The sequence below is a fragment of the Zalophus californianus genome, chromosome 12, assembly GCF_009762305.2.
Source record: "Zalophus californianus isolate mZalCal1 chromosome 12, mZalCal1.pri.v2, whole genome shotgun sequence".
NCBI lineage: Eukaryota > Metazoa > Chordata > Mammalia > Carnivora > Otariidae > Zalophus > Zalophus californianus.
This window is the reverse complement of record NC_045606.1, coordinates 8,461,001-8,479,882: the sequence shown is the minus strand read 5'-3', so window position 1 is coordinate 8,479,882 and position 18,882 is coordinate 8,461,001. Positions and strand designations below refer to the sequence as shown.

The window sequence follows — 18,882 nt, the reverse complement described above, 5'->3', positions numbered from 1 at the left end:
CAAGTCCGCCGCCTCTTTTGCTGAACCGTTCAATCTCGGCGCTGACCCTCTCTCTCCCGCCTCGCCCCGCTGCTTCCCTTTCCCAGTCCGTACTCCTTCTCCACCCCTCCCCTTCCCCTCCCACCCCCCCCTCCGCTCTCCTCTCTAGTGTGTTCAAGAGTAGCCTCCGCTCCCCTCCTTCACTCACTCCCTATTCCCTCTACCTTCGCACCTCGCCCCCTCTTTCCGCCGCCCCTCCTCTCTCTCTCTCCCTCCCCCGCTTTCTTCCCCCTTTCCCTCCCTCCCACGCCCACCTCCCCTTACCCCTCCCTTTCCCTCTCTCTCTCCCCCCTCCTCCCAATCTCTTTTTCCTAGCCTCAGTCGTGAGAAGAACTGACAGGTGTGTGTGTGTGTGTGTGTGTGTGTGTGTGTGTGTGTGTGTGTGATGCAGACACAGACAAATGCCTCCCGACCCCACCGTCCTGGAAGGGGGACAGAGAGTGTCCTGAGCTGTAACAATACAGTAGTCCCCCCGCTATTGACAGCTTGACAATAGCCGGTACTAAAAGGAGGAGGTTATTCCCAGTTTTAATCGGGAAACACTCCACACAACACGACTTCCTCCTTGGTTTTAACGTAATGTCACCAGGACACATTCGGGCTCACTCCCTGGCATCACTCACGCTAAGAGAGCCAGGCGGGCCCCAGGGGCGTCCAGTATCCCTGGGTGCACCTAGAGGACTAAGGGGGTGAGCGGGACAGACGCACGCGGCGTTGCGGGCGACGCGACTCGGCTACCTGCGCACCAGCCACCTCGGCCCCGGGCTCCAAATCCTCGGGCCCTCGCAGGAACCACCACTGGATCTCCAGATACACCGAGGCAGAGCCACTTTGGAAAGCGCAAGACATCTCCACGTTCTGTCCCTCGGTCGCCGTCACGTTCCGCGGAAACTCGGTAAATTTTGCTGCAAAACAGAAACGCATCCTTTTGGAACACCCACACCACTCTTGTCAGCGTCTCGTTCCTTGAGAGCTCTCTACATTTTTCCTGGACTTAAAAAAAAAAAAAAAGGCAACAAAACCCCTCTGTGATTTCTGGGACGTTGCCTGGTTCCCCAACCCCCTTTCCTTTGCCCCATTCATGTCCATTTTTGGTATCATGCCTAAATAACTTTGTTGTTGATGAAGTCCAGGTAATGGAAAGGTTAACAAGCTTGCCAAATAACTCACCTCTCTTAGCCAAGTTGCCCATAGTTAGATCCATATGCCTTTTGTCAGATTGCAGCATTACCCAAAACTTACAGAGGGATTCAATGAGCTACATTTTTGACAAATCTGTCAAGTTGATATATGAGGAGAGCCTCTTGCTCTAAGTTTCTAAATAACCTATGACTAACTGGTTGTTTCAAGTAATAGAGAGTGGATCATGATTACCTGTCAAAATGCACATGCCTGATATATCAAAACAATTACTAGCAACTGTGATTTTAAGCCACAGCGTGAAACGAGTTGCACACTTTCTAAGCTGTGAACATTTTTTTCTTTCTAGATTAACCTTCATATTTGTTCTCATCAAGCTGTATTGTAAATTGCCATATATCATGGCATATAAGAATCACACACTGGTTTTAGTTCAGAGCGAAGACTGTTTTGAAGTCACCAGAGATTTTTTTTTTCAGTCTTTTCACTATCAGTCTTGACACTGCCTGTCTGCAAATTCAGAGTTAAGGTGAAACTCACAAAAATGAAATGTTCCCTTTCTCCCAAAGGCATTTCTTTAACATGGAATGCTCTGGGTGGTTGTTCTTATCTGGTCTGAGGGATACTTTGTGAAGAACTGATGTTTCCCTAAAAGTAATCCTGGAGAGATTTGTGGCTGACGGAAGTGCACAGTTAAAACGCACACTCGTGGACAGGAGGACAGAGGGCCTGCAGGACTGATTTAGGGTGGATGCTCTTTCCCCCCACTTTTTAAAGAGAAGCACCATCAATGTGTCTTTTCAGAATTTTAGGAAATAACAAAACGATCTCAACTGAAGGGGAACTGTATTTATACTTAAAGGAAGTAGCAGATGTTAAAGAAGACATTCTGATGTGAAAATGACTTTTCTGTTTAAGCTGGAAGGAGGAACATGGCATTTCTGGCTTGCCTAAGTGATGCAGTCTTTTGGCAGCAGAGATGTGATCTGTTCATGGTTGCATGAAATGATCACCTGCAGCCTGCGAAGTCCTGAACAAACTGGATTCAGCAGGCTGCTGCGGCTTGTAATGCAAGTCGTGCCTTTTTATGGGTCCTCAGAGGAGTCTGTCCTTTGATAAACACACATGCAAACGAAGTAGCAAGGACCCAGAAAAAGGAAACTAAACCAATTCTGCCTACACTGAGGAGGACTGGTAATGGAGAGCCCCCCATCCTCAGCTCTATTTGTTTGCCATGATTATGTATGCATGAGTGGTTACCCAGTGCATGAACACAGATACAAGGCGCGCGCGCGCCCGCGCACACACACACACACACACACACACACACACACAACCCTGTGTTTGCGCTTGCCCAGGAACCCCACTTCATTGTCAGGCACAAAGTAGATTTGCTCTCAAATCTAGCTTGCCTACTATTTAATAAACTTTAAATAAAAACGCCAAACAGAACACTATTCCACTGTTACTTGCTAAGAATCTCACTACATCTGCTTGGCCGTTCTTGGAATATAGAGAACACACACACACACACACACACGCACTCCGCAAGCAAATGTATATTTGCCAATGAGCACAGACTTACCTTGAGAAGACAGCCCTTGTTGAACATATAAAACGGAAAAGAAAACAAATCCAACATATGCCGAAAAGACCCCCATCATTCCAAAAAAGGGGGGGGTCACATCAGTGTAGCCAACAGCCAAAAAGCCCAAAAAGATAGGAATGCAAACGTATCAGAGGCTCAGTCTCAGAGCCCTGCGCGCGACCCTGCAAACATCCTGGAGCTCACTCCGCGAGGACTGGCTTTGGGGAGAGGGGAGTGCAATTCGCGAAAGGTTAAAACCAGCTGGCTCGGATTCGGAGAGGCTTCGAGTCCACACTCGGGCTTGCAACGCGGGGAAGTGCCTCCGCTGCTTCGCTGCCTGCTTTCAGCTACCTGGCAGCTCGTCCAACGTCAGCCCGCTGCTCCGGCTTGCGTGATCACTGCCCTCCCTAAACGCCGAGCCAGCTCGGGAAGTGGGGAGTGGGCAAGGGGGGCGGGCTGGAGGACTTCACCGGGCTCGCCGCGCCGCAACTTTTCCCTCTAATGGCTGCGATGATGCCTTTAACTCTCTGCGCGCCGGACGGCTCCCCACCAGCCAGGAACGCTGGCCGGGCAGCCCGCGGCAGGCTCGGGGCTTGGCGGCTCCGTCTACGTTTTCTTTCTGGAGAGCAGGAGCATTTATTTTTTCCAATTTGCCCTTTTTTCCCCATCGATTGAATCTTTCTTGCCTCGGCAGACTGGATCGCTCGGCGCTTAAGAGGACAATACAGTTGTAGGATTGCGGTGTAGGATTGTTGGGGGCTGGGAGCTGGAGATTTGGGGAGGAAGTTGGGGCATTGTTGAAGGGGGAAATGGGATGGGGTGAAGGAGACTGCTTTGGGGCGATGAAAACAGTCATTTGAGGGAAATGTCGCTTAGCCAGTTTATTAACTGCTTTAACTAGAATGATCACATGCTATTATTCCTCACGAATTTATTGCTGAACAGCCTCCAGGCGAGGAGAAACAGCTCATGCAGGCACCCATACCACTCAGCTGGCAATTGAAAAGACCAAAAAGTATAAAAAGTCACGTACTGAGAGAATTCTCCAGAAAGAAAAGCCCATCATACTATGATTACTTTTATTTTATTTTATTATGATTTTTTAAATTCATATACCCCTCTGCCTTTCCTGCTCTCATCTGTGTTGTGGAATGGGGGAGGGGTTTTAAATACAGTAAGGTCTTCATTGCATGATTTTTCTTTTTGTTTATATGCTTTTCTTTTGCATAACAATAACTAATGTTCCTTACGATATATGAATAAAGAATATTATATTGGGGGAAAAAAGCAGTAAGTTTTAGAATTTGGAACAAATCTACTTATTTGCCCTGGAGAGGGTTTGAGATAGAGATATTCTGTTTCTTATTAAGAATCTACAAACAGTATGTTAAAGACTCCATTTGTCCTTATGAAGTCCAACCATTAGCCAATGAATTTAAATGTTTTTAACAAAATTAAAATCATTTGCTATCTAAGCAGAATACCAGATATTTTATTCCCATTATTATTTCTATGCAACTATACCACAAATCTTCAAAATTATTTCAAAATATGACTCAGCCTTAACAATGCTGTCAGGAAACCAATGCAGTATATGTATTTTCATTTTACTGGTAAAGAATTTGTAGTTGGCTAATTCCTTCACTGACCAGAAAGAAATTAACCTTATCAGAGCTGTTGGATTTTTAAACCACTTATCCTTCTACTGCTGAATGCAGCAATAACTTAAATGATCAGAACATATTATAAAATACAATATTATTTATTTTCTGAAGATATATTTACCTTTCACTATGGGTAGAGACAGAGTATAAGATTTGTAAGTTTTGGAGAAAGTCATGGGGAATATTTTACATCTGTTCATGTTTAGGCCAACAAGACTCCATATCCTTCTTGTATTGAGCAAAGGATTCTGAAGTATGTCATTTCAAGAAAATAAGTCTCTTTACCTCCAAATACTCTCTTGTGGAGAATGTGTTCAGAATATAGAAACAATCCAAGTTAATATACTTACCCCATACTTAAAATTATTGGAAAATAAACAAACTTTGCAGGTATTAGTTGCAGAGGTTAGTTGTCTCCAGCTTTAAATTTTATCCCTAACAAGATATGCTTAATGTTTATTTCACGGTTTTAGATTTAGTTGAAACATTTAACATAAACATGAGATTAATATGTCATGAAAATGTCCCGACTTCAAGGTTATCTGCTGTTAGAACAGTTTCCAATATAAAGAAAAGGGCCATCCATTTTAAACCAAGGGAATTTCTGAATTAATTTAGCAAAGCACCTCAAATTCTCTCAAAGGGAGCTTGATCTCTGTAACTATAAAAATACAATAAAAATAAGTTGAAAAAGTGTTAAAAGTGTGAGAAAAGCTTTTATAAGACAGATAAACTGTCAAACTACTTTATAAGCATTTAAGCAACAAAAGAAAGAAAAAGAAAGAAAAAAGAAGAAAAGAAGAAGAAATAAAGTAACAAGGAAGACAAAATTGGAAAAGGATTTATGTTCTTTTCCTTCTGAAAAATGCCTGATATGTATTTTATTTTCAATTTTGCCAAGATAAACCAATAATTTTATCTTAAATATCATTTATATTGTATGTATTATATTATATTGTATGAATTGATACTATTGTATAATTTCAAGGACTATAAATAGTGTTGGTAAACACATTTGCATTATTTACTTTAGAACATTTCCCTTATTAAGGCCAAAAATGTTTCTATATTAACAGTTTGAAATGATAAAAAAGTTTAATTAAAATGTAAATATATCTCATATATCAAAATGTCACTGTTCCGAGACAAAGTCCCACTATTTTTATAAGTCCTTATAAAACACCACATTCTCCTACAAAATTGGTGGTAACTTACCAGGACAGATTACTTATTTGCATCCAGAAATGGGAGAGACATTTCCTTCCCATTTCTCCTTTCCCAAAATGGTCATTGCTGGTGTCTTACCCTATAAAAATGACTGCAAATCTCTTCTTCAAACAAACAAACAAACAAACAAACAAACAAACAAACACCTTTCTGTGAACTAATGCTCCAAAAATAAAATCTTAAATCTCCTTTTTTAATTTGTTTTTTTTTGCCTTCTAAACTAACTTTTGTTTTTGTTTTTGTTTTTGTTTTCTATTTTAAAATTTAAATATTTGTATCACCACGCTATTTTCCCCCTAAAATATGTAATAGAAATTCTTATTTGAATATGCTCCTTCCTCAGGTATAAGTCAATCTTTGAGTTCATTTCATTGCCTTTCTTTTGGTATCTTATTTAGATTGCATTGCACTCTTTTCTTGTATATAAAAACTTGTTTAACTTTATCTTTCAAACACTGCTGACTTATGATGTCCACAGTCTTTCCTAAACACTTTCAGAGGTTTGATCCACCCAAGAGCTAAGCAGGAGAGGGGTTCTTCAAGATCTGTGATTATCAACTGCATTACCCTCTTCTCCTAAGACAGCTTTGGGGCATTTGTTCACTTTGAATCACCATATTTCACTCCCAAAGTCTCATGATAAAATTACTTTCCCTATTCTACTTGCATAATCTGTCCTAAACTGGGGCTAAAGTGCCCAATGTAAACTTTTAAAAATTGTCTCAATCATTGGAAAACCCCAAATTAAGTATTTTATTTAGAAATAACCTTTAAAATAGAACCATCTAAGAAATTAGAAGATCATCCTTGTGGATCCAGAAGTATAAGCTTAATTTCTTCACATCTCTGGCAAGCGGTTTAGTTGAACTGCTCATAATTTCCATCCAAGCACCAAGAGATTCATTCTACTGTGTTCTTAAACATGGTCTTTGGAGAAGCTCAAACTGCATAGGAGAGAATATTTCAGGGCCTTGAGAAATATTTTCACCTGTAATCTCATGCCTAGAGTATTTTTTTTTCTCATTTGGGAAAATTAAAGGAAATAGACCTCTTTAGATATGGAAGCAATATAAAAAATCCACAGAGAAACTCTTTCAACGGAAGAAAACCAGAGTCAGGAGAAAGTCACTAACTCGCATTAACTGAAGATGAGCTTTTAAAATTTGTTTTCCATTGAATCATAGAAGCCTATGCCCTGGTAGGGCTGGGTTTACTGGTCTCCTCCACATGTCACGTTTTCAAAGATATGAGAGAGTCAAGGGCAAGATAATAACAACAGAAACAACTTATAAATGACATCTCTTTCTGTACATGTATATAGCATGTATTCCTAAAATGAATGAATTTCAGAAATGGCATAGATCTTAGTAAGCAATCAATCCAAACTGCTCATTCTACATATGACAGGACAGGGACTACAAGTAATGACTGCTCACTTGCATCACAAAACCAAATCAAGACTTTCTTTCATCAAGATCCTAAGATCTAAAATGCTTACAACAAAGAATTGAGGATTAACTATCATAGGGCAAGCAAACAAAACTTGTTCATGCTCTTGGCTTTAGAGGGTATATTGAAAAAGTGACCACTAAAAAGAAAATCAATTGCACCCAAACTCTCTCCTAGATTCTACAAAACAAGTCACTTGAAATTCCAGCTGCTGAGAATAGTCTGTGAATCTCCTCCACACAATTTCCAGTTGTCTCATATTTTGCGTCTTATAAAATCAACAATTCAGAGAGGAAGAATAACCAGTGGTCATTGGAAGTGATCAGCATGGTAAACAGCCAGGTGGCCTAGATCGACTAACTGCCCATTTTATGGCTACTGGTCATTTTAGTCTTCCACACAGCATTTCTCCCTTTATCTTTTCCTTTAATGCCATGACCAAAATATAAATTACCTAGATCTAGCTTATATTCTGTGAATCTCGATGTAACTTTGTAGTTGCAGTTCAGGAAGTCAGAACTCAAATTATTCATGAGGTCATGTTATGTCATTTTCAAACTGTAATATCTGGTCTAGATGTGACCTCCAGAAACAGCAAAAGGAAGTGTCATATTTTCTGTAAAAGTTAATATCACGATCTGCTTAGATGTCCTCCACAAAACTCATGGACCCTTACCTTTATCTTTTTTTTCTCTTTTGAAAGATTAAAATGGGCTCATAATCAAACATAAGTTGTGTCTGCTAATTTCTTCATTAGCAAAAGAAGTTAACGTGGAACTAGGTGCCTACCCTTGATAAAAAATCTAAAAAATCTATAGCTGGAAGCCATGAAGTTAGAGAAGTTGAGGCTGCTGTAGCTGCACCTACCATCTCTGGAATGTTTCTTCTTGCTTCAAAATTATGCTGCAGTCAGTTGAAACTTGGGGTTTGTGATATTTCTTAATTTCAATATATGTTTTCTTTCATTAAAAATCCCAGGGGTTTGATTAGACATGAATAACTAAATTCTACATCTATTTTTGTGCAACAGATAATTATTTGGGGGAAAGAAAACCAAAATACAAGAAAAGCAGCAATTTTTGGTAGAGTCTATAATTCTAAGCTTGTCCATGATTCTTTGCCTATATTTACAGTATTCATGAAAGTAAATAATAACTTATAATAATGCTAATGAACATCTTTCAAGAAACAAAGCAATTTACAAACATTTAACTATCCTTACATTTTTAAGTATACATATTTCCTCATTCAAAACATTTTTAAGTATACATGTTTTCCAATTATTGAATATTACAGACTGGGTTCGAGCTTCCCTGTAGCATTTATTATCTCTATGACCTTAAGCAAGTTTCTTATCCTCCCCGAATGTCACCCAGTTGCCCTGTGAATAACAGTTCCTGTTTCATACTTTGTGAGGACAATGCCAGGTACATGGTAAGTGTTCAATAAAAGCTAACTATTATTTTTATTTTCATTTATTCCTATTTTTCACTCATGAGCCTGAGATCTTATGCTATTTATTTATGAATAAAAAGGAAAGCCTTGTTACCCTTATAGTGATCTTTTAGGAGAAATGTATGGGCTTCCCCACAGGCAAATGGTGGCGAATTATAATCATTTGTACTGGTGGAATAAAGAACTGATATTTGAGAGAAAAACTGGAGCTAGTTCAAAATAATAAATTAAAAAATATACAATAGGACCTTGAAACTTTATTCATGAGATGCTATAAGAAAGCGGCCAAGGCAACAGAGTTCTATAACTGATTTAGCTGTGTTCTAGCACAGAGTTAGTTATATTGAGGAAAGGGCTTTGGTCTGACTCCACAATGTATGCAAGTCCCACTCATTTCTAAGTAAACTAAGCGAGGTATGTTAATAAATGGGTATAAGTGATTTTATATGGTAATAAATTTAACTGGAGTTAGTCTAACTGTAGTAGGAAGGGCTGAATGACTTAAATAATCGATCCCTGTCATCATAAGAACTTGGTACATTTCCCAGCTCAGAATCCTGAGCCTTTTAAAGGAACATCACACAAGTCCTAGGTTGGTTAAAAATATAGAATGGTCTTGGTTCATGTCAACTATCTCTCCATAATTGTTCATAGCACATACTTTTGCTTTCAAAAACAGCCCTTTCTGGATGACAAATGATATGACCACCCTAGTATAAGAGGAATATAGAGCCCTTAGTTCAGTATCAAGTTGAGAATCATGACTGTGTAACTTGCAAGGTATAAGACGAAAGACTATTTAAGACTCCTATAAATGGCCAGGATTTAGTTGTGAAGGTATTTGAGGTTGAATGAAAGAAAATTTTGATCCCAAGTCAGAATGTTCTAAATACAGAGGGTAAGAGTCAGCTCACATTCTCTTTGGAGAGACCCAGAGGCCCTGTGGGAGTAACCCCTGATGGCTGGGCTGAATCATCAATTAGTCCTGGTGATTGCTAAGAGGAAGCAAAAAGGCTTTACAACTAAAGAAACGTAAGTACAGGAAACTATACTTTGGGAAAATGCTTTGCAGTTCAAAAAAGAGGGAATAAAAAGATAAAGGAGGTCTTTAGAATTTCCTGGGATTTGTTTTATATTTGGAAGGCTTGATTACTAATTACAAAAGGTGTGTTCACTATCCCATTTTCAAAGGAGAAGGGCATGTGTGTGTGTGTGCGCAGCACTTCAGAAAGTCCTGCAGCAGTGAAGTTCAGGGGTGGGATGGGACAGGCAAAAGGGGAATAAATACATATAGGATTAAAGGGAAAACTGTAGCTGGCCTTCATTCTCTTGCAATGTTTCAGCAGGTGACACCTTTACCCGACAACACGTGTATCTAGCATGCTGTAACCACTTTGTTCCCCATGGAAGATATATGACAGCCTTCTCTACTCTATGAGCCCCTTCGCCCATGCTCTAGCCAACATTCTCCTTTGGATCTCTCTCCTGCGCCTTAGAGTTCTGTCTTCTAAGATTAGGAAACTTCTCTACATCTTCACCCTCTTCACTCTTCTTGTGTTTTGTACACATTCAGTGGCTTACCAAAAGCATGGTTTTGTTTAGCTGATACCATACCACAAGAAACGTCTTCACCTGTGTAGACCACTTTTGCTCTAATACTTCAAATAATTGAAGATCAGAACTTCCCACCCTAATTCCTCCTAGTTGAATTTAACTGTGTCCCTTTGGAGCTCATTCTATCCAACTTAGAGCATGTTTCCCTCAACACCTTATCTCTTAATCCCTAACCTGTCCCCTGCCTTTACCCCTTAGTTACTTCAACATTCAGTTAGAAGATGCTTTCAAAATACTGGTTTCTCAATCTTTAATTTCTTACCAAATAAAAATATTGTTCACTCTACTTCAATCACATACCTCCTTTGTCTCATTGTGGACTTGGCTATTTCCTAGATCTGTTGTATCTTAGAAATAGTAAATATATTCAAAATCTAATGACGTAATGTATGGTGATTAACATAACATAATAAAATTAAAAAAAAGAAAAAAAAAGAAACTTCTGGAATAAAAGAAAAAGAAAGAAATAGTAAATATACACCCCCCCATCACTTACCAAAACCTTGTATCCATTCAGTTATTTTGCTCCATAACTCCCACATTAGTTGGTCAACTATTTCACAAAATTCATCCCAGTTTCTCTTCAGGCATTTTCCCATATTATCATTTCACTCCTGTCTTCACTTCTTTCTCTCAAACGTAGTTCAGTGTGCTATCATTTTAACGTTCAGCCTCACCTGTTTTTGCCAAGGAGTCATATAAGGATCCTGCAAACTCCTTAGTATATCTTCCCTAACACCATTCAGAAACAAGGGAGATAACTATGAGGTTGGTCCATAGGCTCATCAGATCCAAGATTCTGTGTATGGCCTGATTTCCATAAGCCTCCAAAATGGTAAAGTATGGCAGCATTTTAGGGCCCCAGGCACTGGTGTGTAAGGAGACTTCTCCAAGAGAATCCAGAGACTCCTACATTCAGGGTTTTGTTTTTCTTTAATGGTGACTTACGATCCAGAAGAATAAGGAACTGATATTTGAGAGAAAAACTAGTATTAGTTCAAAACAAAAAGACTAAATAAAAAAAATACACTTGGGCCCTGAGACTGTATTCATGAAATATATATATGGGAAGGGGACCAACATAACAGTCTAGAGTTCTATATTTGATTGAGCCATGTTCTATGTAGCATGGAGTTATAGAAAAAGGTTTGGTATGACTCCCCGTTTTCTATTTAAATTGTGTCTGGGGACTTGGTGAGGAGACCTTTTTTTTTTTTTTTAGTATTAACTTGTTTCTGTTCAGACATAAGTTTCTCCCCCCTTTCACTTGTATAGATTGAATAATACTTTGAAAGATAGTCATCTACTTAATTTTTAAGTCTATCATGATCAATTGACCAATCTCTGAAGGGCAAGACCCTCTGATTGCCATGGCAATCCTTTGGCTTATTATTGTAACTTTGTGGTTAGTTGCTGCCCCAAAGTAATCATTCCCATAAAGAGCTCATTACAATGATGCCCTACAGAAGACTGACCCAAAAGAGCCAGGTTCATGGAACGTGGTGATACTTGACAGAGGTATTTGTCAGTGTCTTAGTGAATGGGGTGTATTCTGAGCCCTCTCAGGGGATAGATAGCGAGTAGGTGAATGTGCTTCACATAATAAATACATACCACATTCCTATGTTTCTAAATCTTTGGATATCTTCCTCCATATTATGGAAGTTCATTATTTTTACCTCACTGAATGTAGGCCCTCTTTAAATTCAAGTTTTAATCACGTAGCCAAATAAACTCTTAAAGTCACTTTCAATTTTGGATGCTAGCTTCTTAAAGTATGAATCTCATTTAGTGAACCATGATAAATTGATAAAAATGTGATAAAATTTAATATCCATTAATGATTGTGGTAAAAAGTGTTCGTGTTATACAGGAAATAGAAGAGAACTTCCTTAACCTTATAAAAAACATTTATTAAATACTAATATTAAATATCATATTTAATAGCAAAATGTTAATGTGTGCCTCTGAGCTTGGGGCTTAGACAAAAATGCCCATAGTCTTCACTACCATCCAACTTTGCACTGGAGATACTAGCTAATATAATAAGGCAAGAAAAAGAAATAAAACATGTAAGTATAAGAAAAGATTAAAACAAAACTGTCAATATTTGCAATTGATATGATTATGTATGTAGAAAATACAAAATATAAATTGTTAGAATTTATAAGTAAACTTTGAAAAAAAATTGTTGGATATAAGGTCAATATATCAAATCAATTGTAGTTCCATATCTTAGCAACACAGGTTAGAATATTAAAATTATTTTTAAAAATATAGAATTTTCAATAGAATAAAATTATCAAATATCCAGGAATAAATCTAATGAAAAATTCACAGAATCTCTATGTGGATAGCTATAAACATATTGGGAGAAATAAAAGAAGATCTAAATAAAATGAGAGTATTCATATCTTTATGGATTAGAAGACAAATGAATGTATGTATCTATCTAATTTCAATCAAGATGTCAAGAGGATATCTGTGGTAATTGACAAGCTAATTTGAAATTTCTCTTGGAAATTTTTGAATGGAAAAATAAAGATTAAAAAAGAAAACAGAGAAATGAAGACCTGATCTGGTAGGTATATCAAAACAGTATAAAGAATTTGTAAGACATTATCACATTGGCATGATTACAAACGGAAAAAAAAATGAAATTAAAATAAAGACTCTAGAAATCTTCCTGTGTATACATGGACTTTTATATGTAACAAGGGTGAGATTTCAGATACATGGTCAAAGGAAAATCTTTTCTATTAATGATTCTTGGCCTATTAGCTATCTACATAAAAATAAAGGAAAATACAGTCTCTGATTTATGGCACATAGAAAAAAAAATCCAGATTGACTATGACCTAATTATGATTACTGAAATATTCAAGTTTCTAGAGGATAATAAAGGAGAAAATCTTCTCGACTTTGGCATAGAGATTTCTTAAACAGGTTACAAAAACCACCACCACCAAGATTGATTCGTAAGTTGGACTTCATTAAAATTTAGAAGTTCTGTTCACCAAATGGCATCATTAATTGAGTAAGAATGAAAAACATAGAGTGGAATAGAGAGTTGGAACACACATAACCAACAAAACACTCATATCAAGAATATATACAGATTTCCATAGATCAATAAAAAAGCATACTATTTTTAAAAATGGACAGAAGACTTTACACTCCTTTGCAAAAGAGAATAAAAGTCAATAAAAATATGAAGAGATGTTAAGTTTCCTTAATAGTAATGTAAATGCAAATGAATGGTGTAATGAGATATCCCAACAGAATACCTATTTTTTTTAAATGAAATTCTCAATTATTGGCCTGCATGTGAAGCAACATAGGGGAACCCATGAAATTTGGTGAGAGTAGTACTACCGGTTTGAAACACCATTTGACATATCTGTTAAGTCTAAGATGTACTTACAGTGTGAACTATAAGTCTACTCTTATGTACAAATGCAATAAGAAAATATGTATATGTACTCTAAGGAACTTGTGTAAGAATATTCACAGTAGCATTACCTTTAATAACTCAAAACTGGAACCAGATATGTATCTACAGTAGAATAGATAAATCGTGGTGTATTCATATATCAAACATTAAAGAAAACTAACAAACATGACCATAGACTACGAAATTGATACATCTCATAAGCACAAAAAGTCAGACACCAAAGATTATGTACTACAGCATACAATTCAATAAAATTAAAAAAAAACAAACAAACATGTATAGCCACACTACAGTGATTAAGTCAATATTGGGAAAGGAAAAAGTATTGTATGAAGAGATTCCAATGGGAGTTAGTCACATTCTACTCCTTGCCCCGGAAACTGGTTATATGGGTATTCTCTGGGTGATAATTTATTGATTTGGAAATTTATCTTTTCTGCAATTTTTTTAATAAAAATAAGCAACAAGAAATCCAAAACCGTTACCATTAAACTGACATCATTAAACATTTATTATCACCAGCTTCAAACGGGCTCTAGATGACACCTGTAACTATATTATTTTCATAGTAATAATAACTAATCTATTATTTTCCTAGTTGGCTCACTCCACATTCTCCTCAGTTACTATTTCAAACTTTTGCTAGTTTCCTAAAACCTTCAACCACAAGAGTCTCCTTTTATGATGTGCAAATACCCTCTGTTCTCACTCCAAATATTAAATAGCAGATATCAGAAGAAAAGATCATCTACCTTCCTGTCACCAAACACACAAACTTACCGGCAGAATTGAAGCTAATAATTTACCTTTTTTAAAAAGTTTATTTATTTATTTGAGGGGAGCGTAGACGTAGAGGGAGAGGGAGAATCCTGAAGCAGACACCCTGCTGAGTGCAGAGCCCGGAGCAAGGCTGGATTCCAGGACCCTGACCGAAATCATGACCTGAGCTGAAATCAAGACCGACAATTTTGGTAAAGTCAGTGTACACATAAGAAATCAACTGTTTTAGGTATCTCTTAGTAGGAAATACTTAAATTGTTTATTCTTTTGGTGTATAAAAATGAAATACTGATAATACTGTATCACTGAGGAATTTATATAATAAATTGGCATATAATTCACTTTGGCTCATCTTCAACTTTTAGATTTATTTTCCTTTCATTGGGTTTGAAGTAGGTCATATAAAATTGGGCTATTTTTTTGTGTGAAATAAAGTTGGTAATGTTTGTCTATTGTTTTTATGGTAGGGAAAGTGCTATAAAATTCAATATGGGGCAACATTAACAGTTGTAGGATGATTTAAATATGTAAATAAATTAGATACTTAAAAGAAATATTTCAATGGTCTTTATAGAGAAATAAAAACAAACTGGAGGACCCTACATAATTTTTGTTGTGTCCTGCCTTTGTTTAAATTGTGATCTTGCCAATGGTGATCTAAAAATTATTGGGGAGGGGAAATTTTTCTTTCTATCTTTCTAGTTTCTCTGGCTGACTTCATAATCAAATTGACATAAGACAGATTAACAGGAGAAAAACAAATTTAATTACATAAGTATGGGGCCCCATCAGAATATGAGACCCAAGGACAAGCCAAGCAATTGAGGCTTATATACCACCTTGAGCTAAAGAATGAGCTAGGGGCCTGGCACTTCAAAGGGGGTGAAGATGATTAACAAGATGATAAGAAAAGCAGATGCTTGGTATTTAAATGTTTGTCCTGCCATTCAGTAAAGGTCATTCAGATAAAAAGTTATCTCTTCGCAATAGTTTTCTTTTGGGGCCAGACTTCTTATCTAAATTCTTTCCGGTAGCTTAAAGGAGAGGTAAAAGCTATTCTTGAGTCAAATGGGTCTTGATTGTCTTCTGCTCGAAATAATTCATGTGCCAAAATGGCACATTTTGCAAAGGCTCATTCTGAACCCCTTCAGTTTGGTGGATTGCTCCATTTCATTGAACCAGGCTTGGACCTGAAAACAGGTCAGTTCAGTTAAATAGCTGTGTCTCATCTCAGGAGGTGTTAATGCAGGTGGTCTCCCCAAGTTAGGCCTGTGGCACACATTTCTATGGAAACAAAACAAAACAAAACAAAACAAAAGTTAATAATTGGAGCAGATTATAATCCCAGTTTCTAAATTTTGAAGACCACCAGTTGAGAAGATTTTTAGATATCTGGCTTGGAGGATATTTAGACAAAGTGAGGGCAAGCAGTAGCAGTCTGATATATTTTTCTGGTTTGTAGTTTGAATGTCTCTGGTAATCTTTCTAAGTGGCTCACACAGCAACATGCATGAAGATTGTCTATACATGAGCTGTTGTGGTGATTTATCTGAAGTTTATATCAGGTTGTCCAGCTTTGGCTTACATGGCTTTGGGAAAAGAGCAGTTTTAATTTATAATGATTCTAAGTTAGAAAGGTGGGAGAAATTTGGAAATGTTAGTTTGGAGAGTTAGCAGCCAAATATTGGAGGAAATTAGAAGAATGCAAACTCTAGTTCACTTTACAAGTAGAAAACAAAATCTGAAAGACAATTAACAATACATTACTAAAGCATATTTTTTCTCTCTACAATTACCCCCATTTTTATCAAAGATAATCACAAGACTAATTCACTTACAAACCACGTCTATTTTCAATAAATATGGCCTAATTTGGCCTATTTATTCATAAAAGTACAGCAAGGATCGTGATTGACTTATATAAGTTCTTTTAAATCTGCTTTGCTGGAACTTTTCATAAGGAATCTCAGATTGAACTTCTTTAGATTTTCAAAGCAAAGAAGCCGAAGCCAAGGCTTGCCATAAGACTTTGCCTGCAATACCTCTAAATTTGGGTGAATTCCTTTCTTTTCAGGATCTCCAAAATATCCCAAGTTTCCTGTGCTTTCCAGGAAATGACTTTCCTTATTCACCTAGTAAGGCTGACAAGAACTCTGTAAGCAAGACTGAGTTTTTCAAGGAGCTTTATTAGCTCCATCAAGTCAGCCTTAGGTTCTTAAGCATGTCTTGTTGTATCTGAGTCTATTTATATCTTTCTTAAATATGACATTCAGTCAAAGCCTTGGTATCATAACCAATGTTTCTAATTATGTCTTATTACAAGGAAAACAGATTCTTATTGAACTTATATAAATTACAATATTGCCATGAAAGTAAAAATACTCACTAAGAATTTCCAAATTCTGTAACAATCAGGTAGGGGGAGAAAGATAAATTTTCTATTTTCCTTACAAAACTATAATTTACCAAATTGCTGTAAGTCATGGTTAGTTTAAGAGGAAAGGTTTCCTTATATCCAGAAAACAAAAGATTAAAACACCAGTGATATTTTAGACAAAAAGTCATAAAGAATTATAATCATCTTTTTTAGTTTGTAGTCCCATGTAATTAATACTTGTTTTGCTTGAATCCATTTTCTTAATGAGTTCCGGAAATTGTTACCCTATTTAGTTTTATAATCTTAAAGTTATCAGAAACCCATTTTGTCAAAACTCCTTTCCATGAATCTCTTTGAAGATAAAACACATATGCAACATCAGAATAAAAAAAGTATTTATAGATGACAAAGACTTAAAAATTCTTGTGGTTAAAAATCTGATGAGAGTTCATTTTAATGCAATTGACCAAGGGAATTTGGTTATTTTAGTGACACACAACTTGTTGAGATAATAACTAGAATTATGACTGATAACATTATACCAGAACTTATCAGAATTTTAGGAATCTTATACAATTCCCAGAACACTTACATCAATACTATTCCATCCATACAATATAACGTAGGAATTTCATCATCACTTATTTGACAATGCTTCCCATGTAACTGAACATACCAGATAAGCCCAGATAGCTTAATATCATTTTTTTTTTTTTGTAAATTAGAAGAGTGAACAGATCTTTTGAGTTGTTCCAGTGACCCTCTGGAATATCTCATATCTTAAAGTTAGTTCTTTTTATCTACTTTTTTTTTAAGAGAGAGAGAGAGTGGGGGGAGCAGGGAGAGAGGGAAAGGGCAGAGGGAGGGAGGGAATCTTAAGCAGGATGCATGCCCAGTGCAGAGGCTAACGTGGGACTCGATCTCATGACCCTGAGATCATGACCTGAGCGGGAATCAAGAGCGGATGCTTAACCACTGAGCCACCCAAGCACCGTTATTAAAGTTAGTTCTAAGTCAAAACACTTCACTTAGAATTTGAATTTTGGGAAGTTTGTCAAAAATATAAAAAAAAATTCGAAGATTTGATTACATAGGATCAGAAATCATTATGAAATGATATTTATTTACTCAAAGTGACAATAAAAGGTTTTAAGGAAAATACAGAAGACTACATAGTTGTTAGCAAAGCTTAGCTCTTTCAATACTGAGATTTAGTTTTCTAAAGTAATCGAAGACCTGATTAAAACAACATTAAGTACAGGACATTATTTTGTTAAAACACAAATTAAAAAAAAATTCGAGGCAGATGACTTTAAGAGCAAAGGAAATACCTTTAAAATCTATTATTATTAAAAGCAGACCAATAGTCCAAGAAAACTTTGTCTTTTTAACATAGATAAAACCAAATTTTAATTTAGCACCCGTTTACTTTTGATATTAAAGCCCATTCACTTAATTAAATTCATTTCAATCTTAGCCAAAAACTAAGATCACATACATACACAAATTTCTCTCCAGATTCCTTTTCCACAAACATTTTATAATGTTCTTTTTCATCAACATAATATATTTTACTTTCCTTGCATACAGAGATATTTCCCTTATTATTTCCAGTAGCTTTAATTATATATATATTAATAAGAATTCTTAATCCTTAGAAACCTTAATTTCTAGCAAAAACTAAAAAGTAAGCAATTGTAAACTCTCTATTATACCAGTATTGTTTAGATTTAAATTTATAAACACATTTCATAATTTCTAGAAGCACATGCCTCCTTTTAATAGTATAATCTTTCAATGTGGCACAAGACATATTTACCAACAGACACAAACACGTTTAGTTTCTCTGTAATAAGAGAAACGTAGATAAACTTAGACACATTTAGAAATTAATGTTTCAGTATTTTATCTTACTGGAAGTAATCTAGACATTAAATGTAGTCCCAGCATTTAATTTAACTTAGCAAAATTCTAAGAGTGGAAGTTATCAAAGAGATTTAGAAAACTACACATATCGTAAAATTAATATTGCTGAAAAGTTCATTTATAAACTTTTATCTTACATTTATTTAATTCATTTGTTCTTAATTATGTT

General features: G+C 36.4%; 1 protein-coding gene across 4 annotated transcripts in view; it reads right to left on the bottom strand.

Moving 5' to 3' along the window:
• VSTM2A (V-set and transmembrane domain containing 2A) overlaps positions 1-3,605 on the bottom strand; it is a 28,030-nt gene extending 24,425 nt beyond the window's left edge. The window contains exons 1-2 of one of the 4 annotated variants that reach the window (XM_027574329.2): positions 2,765-3,605; positions 778-944 (exon numbers count right to left, since the gene is read on the bottom strand). In XM_027574329.2, coding sequence (XP_027430130.1) covers positions 778-944; positions 2,765-2,843 — 246 coding nt within the window. In that variant the 5' untranslated portion in view covers positions 2,844-3,605. Of the gene's footprint in view, positions 1-777; positions 945-1,209; positions 1,294-2,764 lie in introns of those variants that run through there. The other 3 variants (XM_027574331.2, XM_027574328.2, XM_027574330.2) reach the window with 3 other exon arrangements.
• Positions 3,606-18,882: the final 15,277 nt, after the last annotated feature.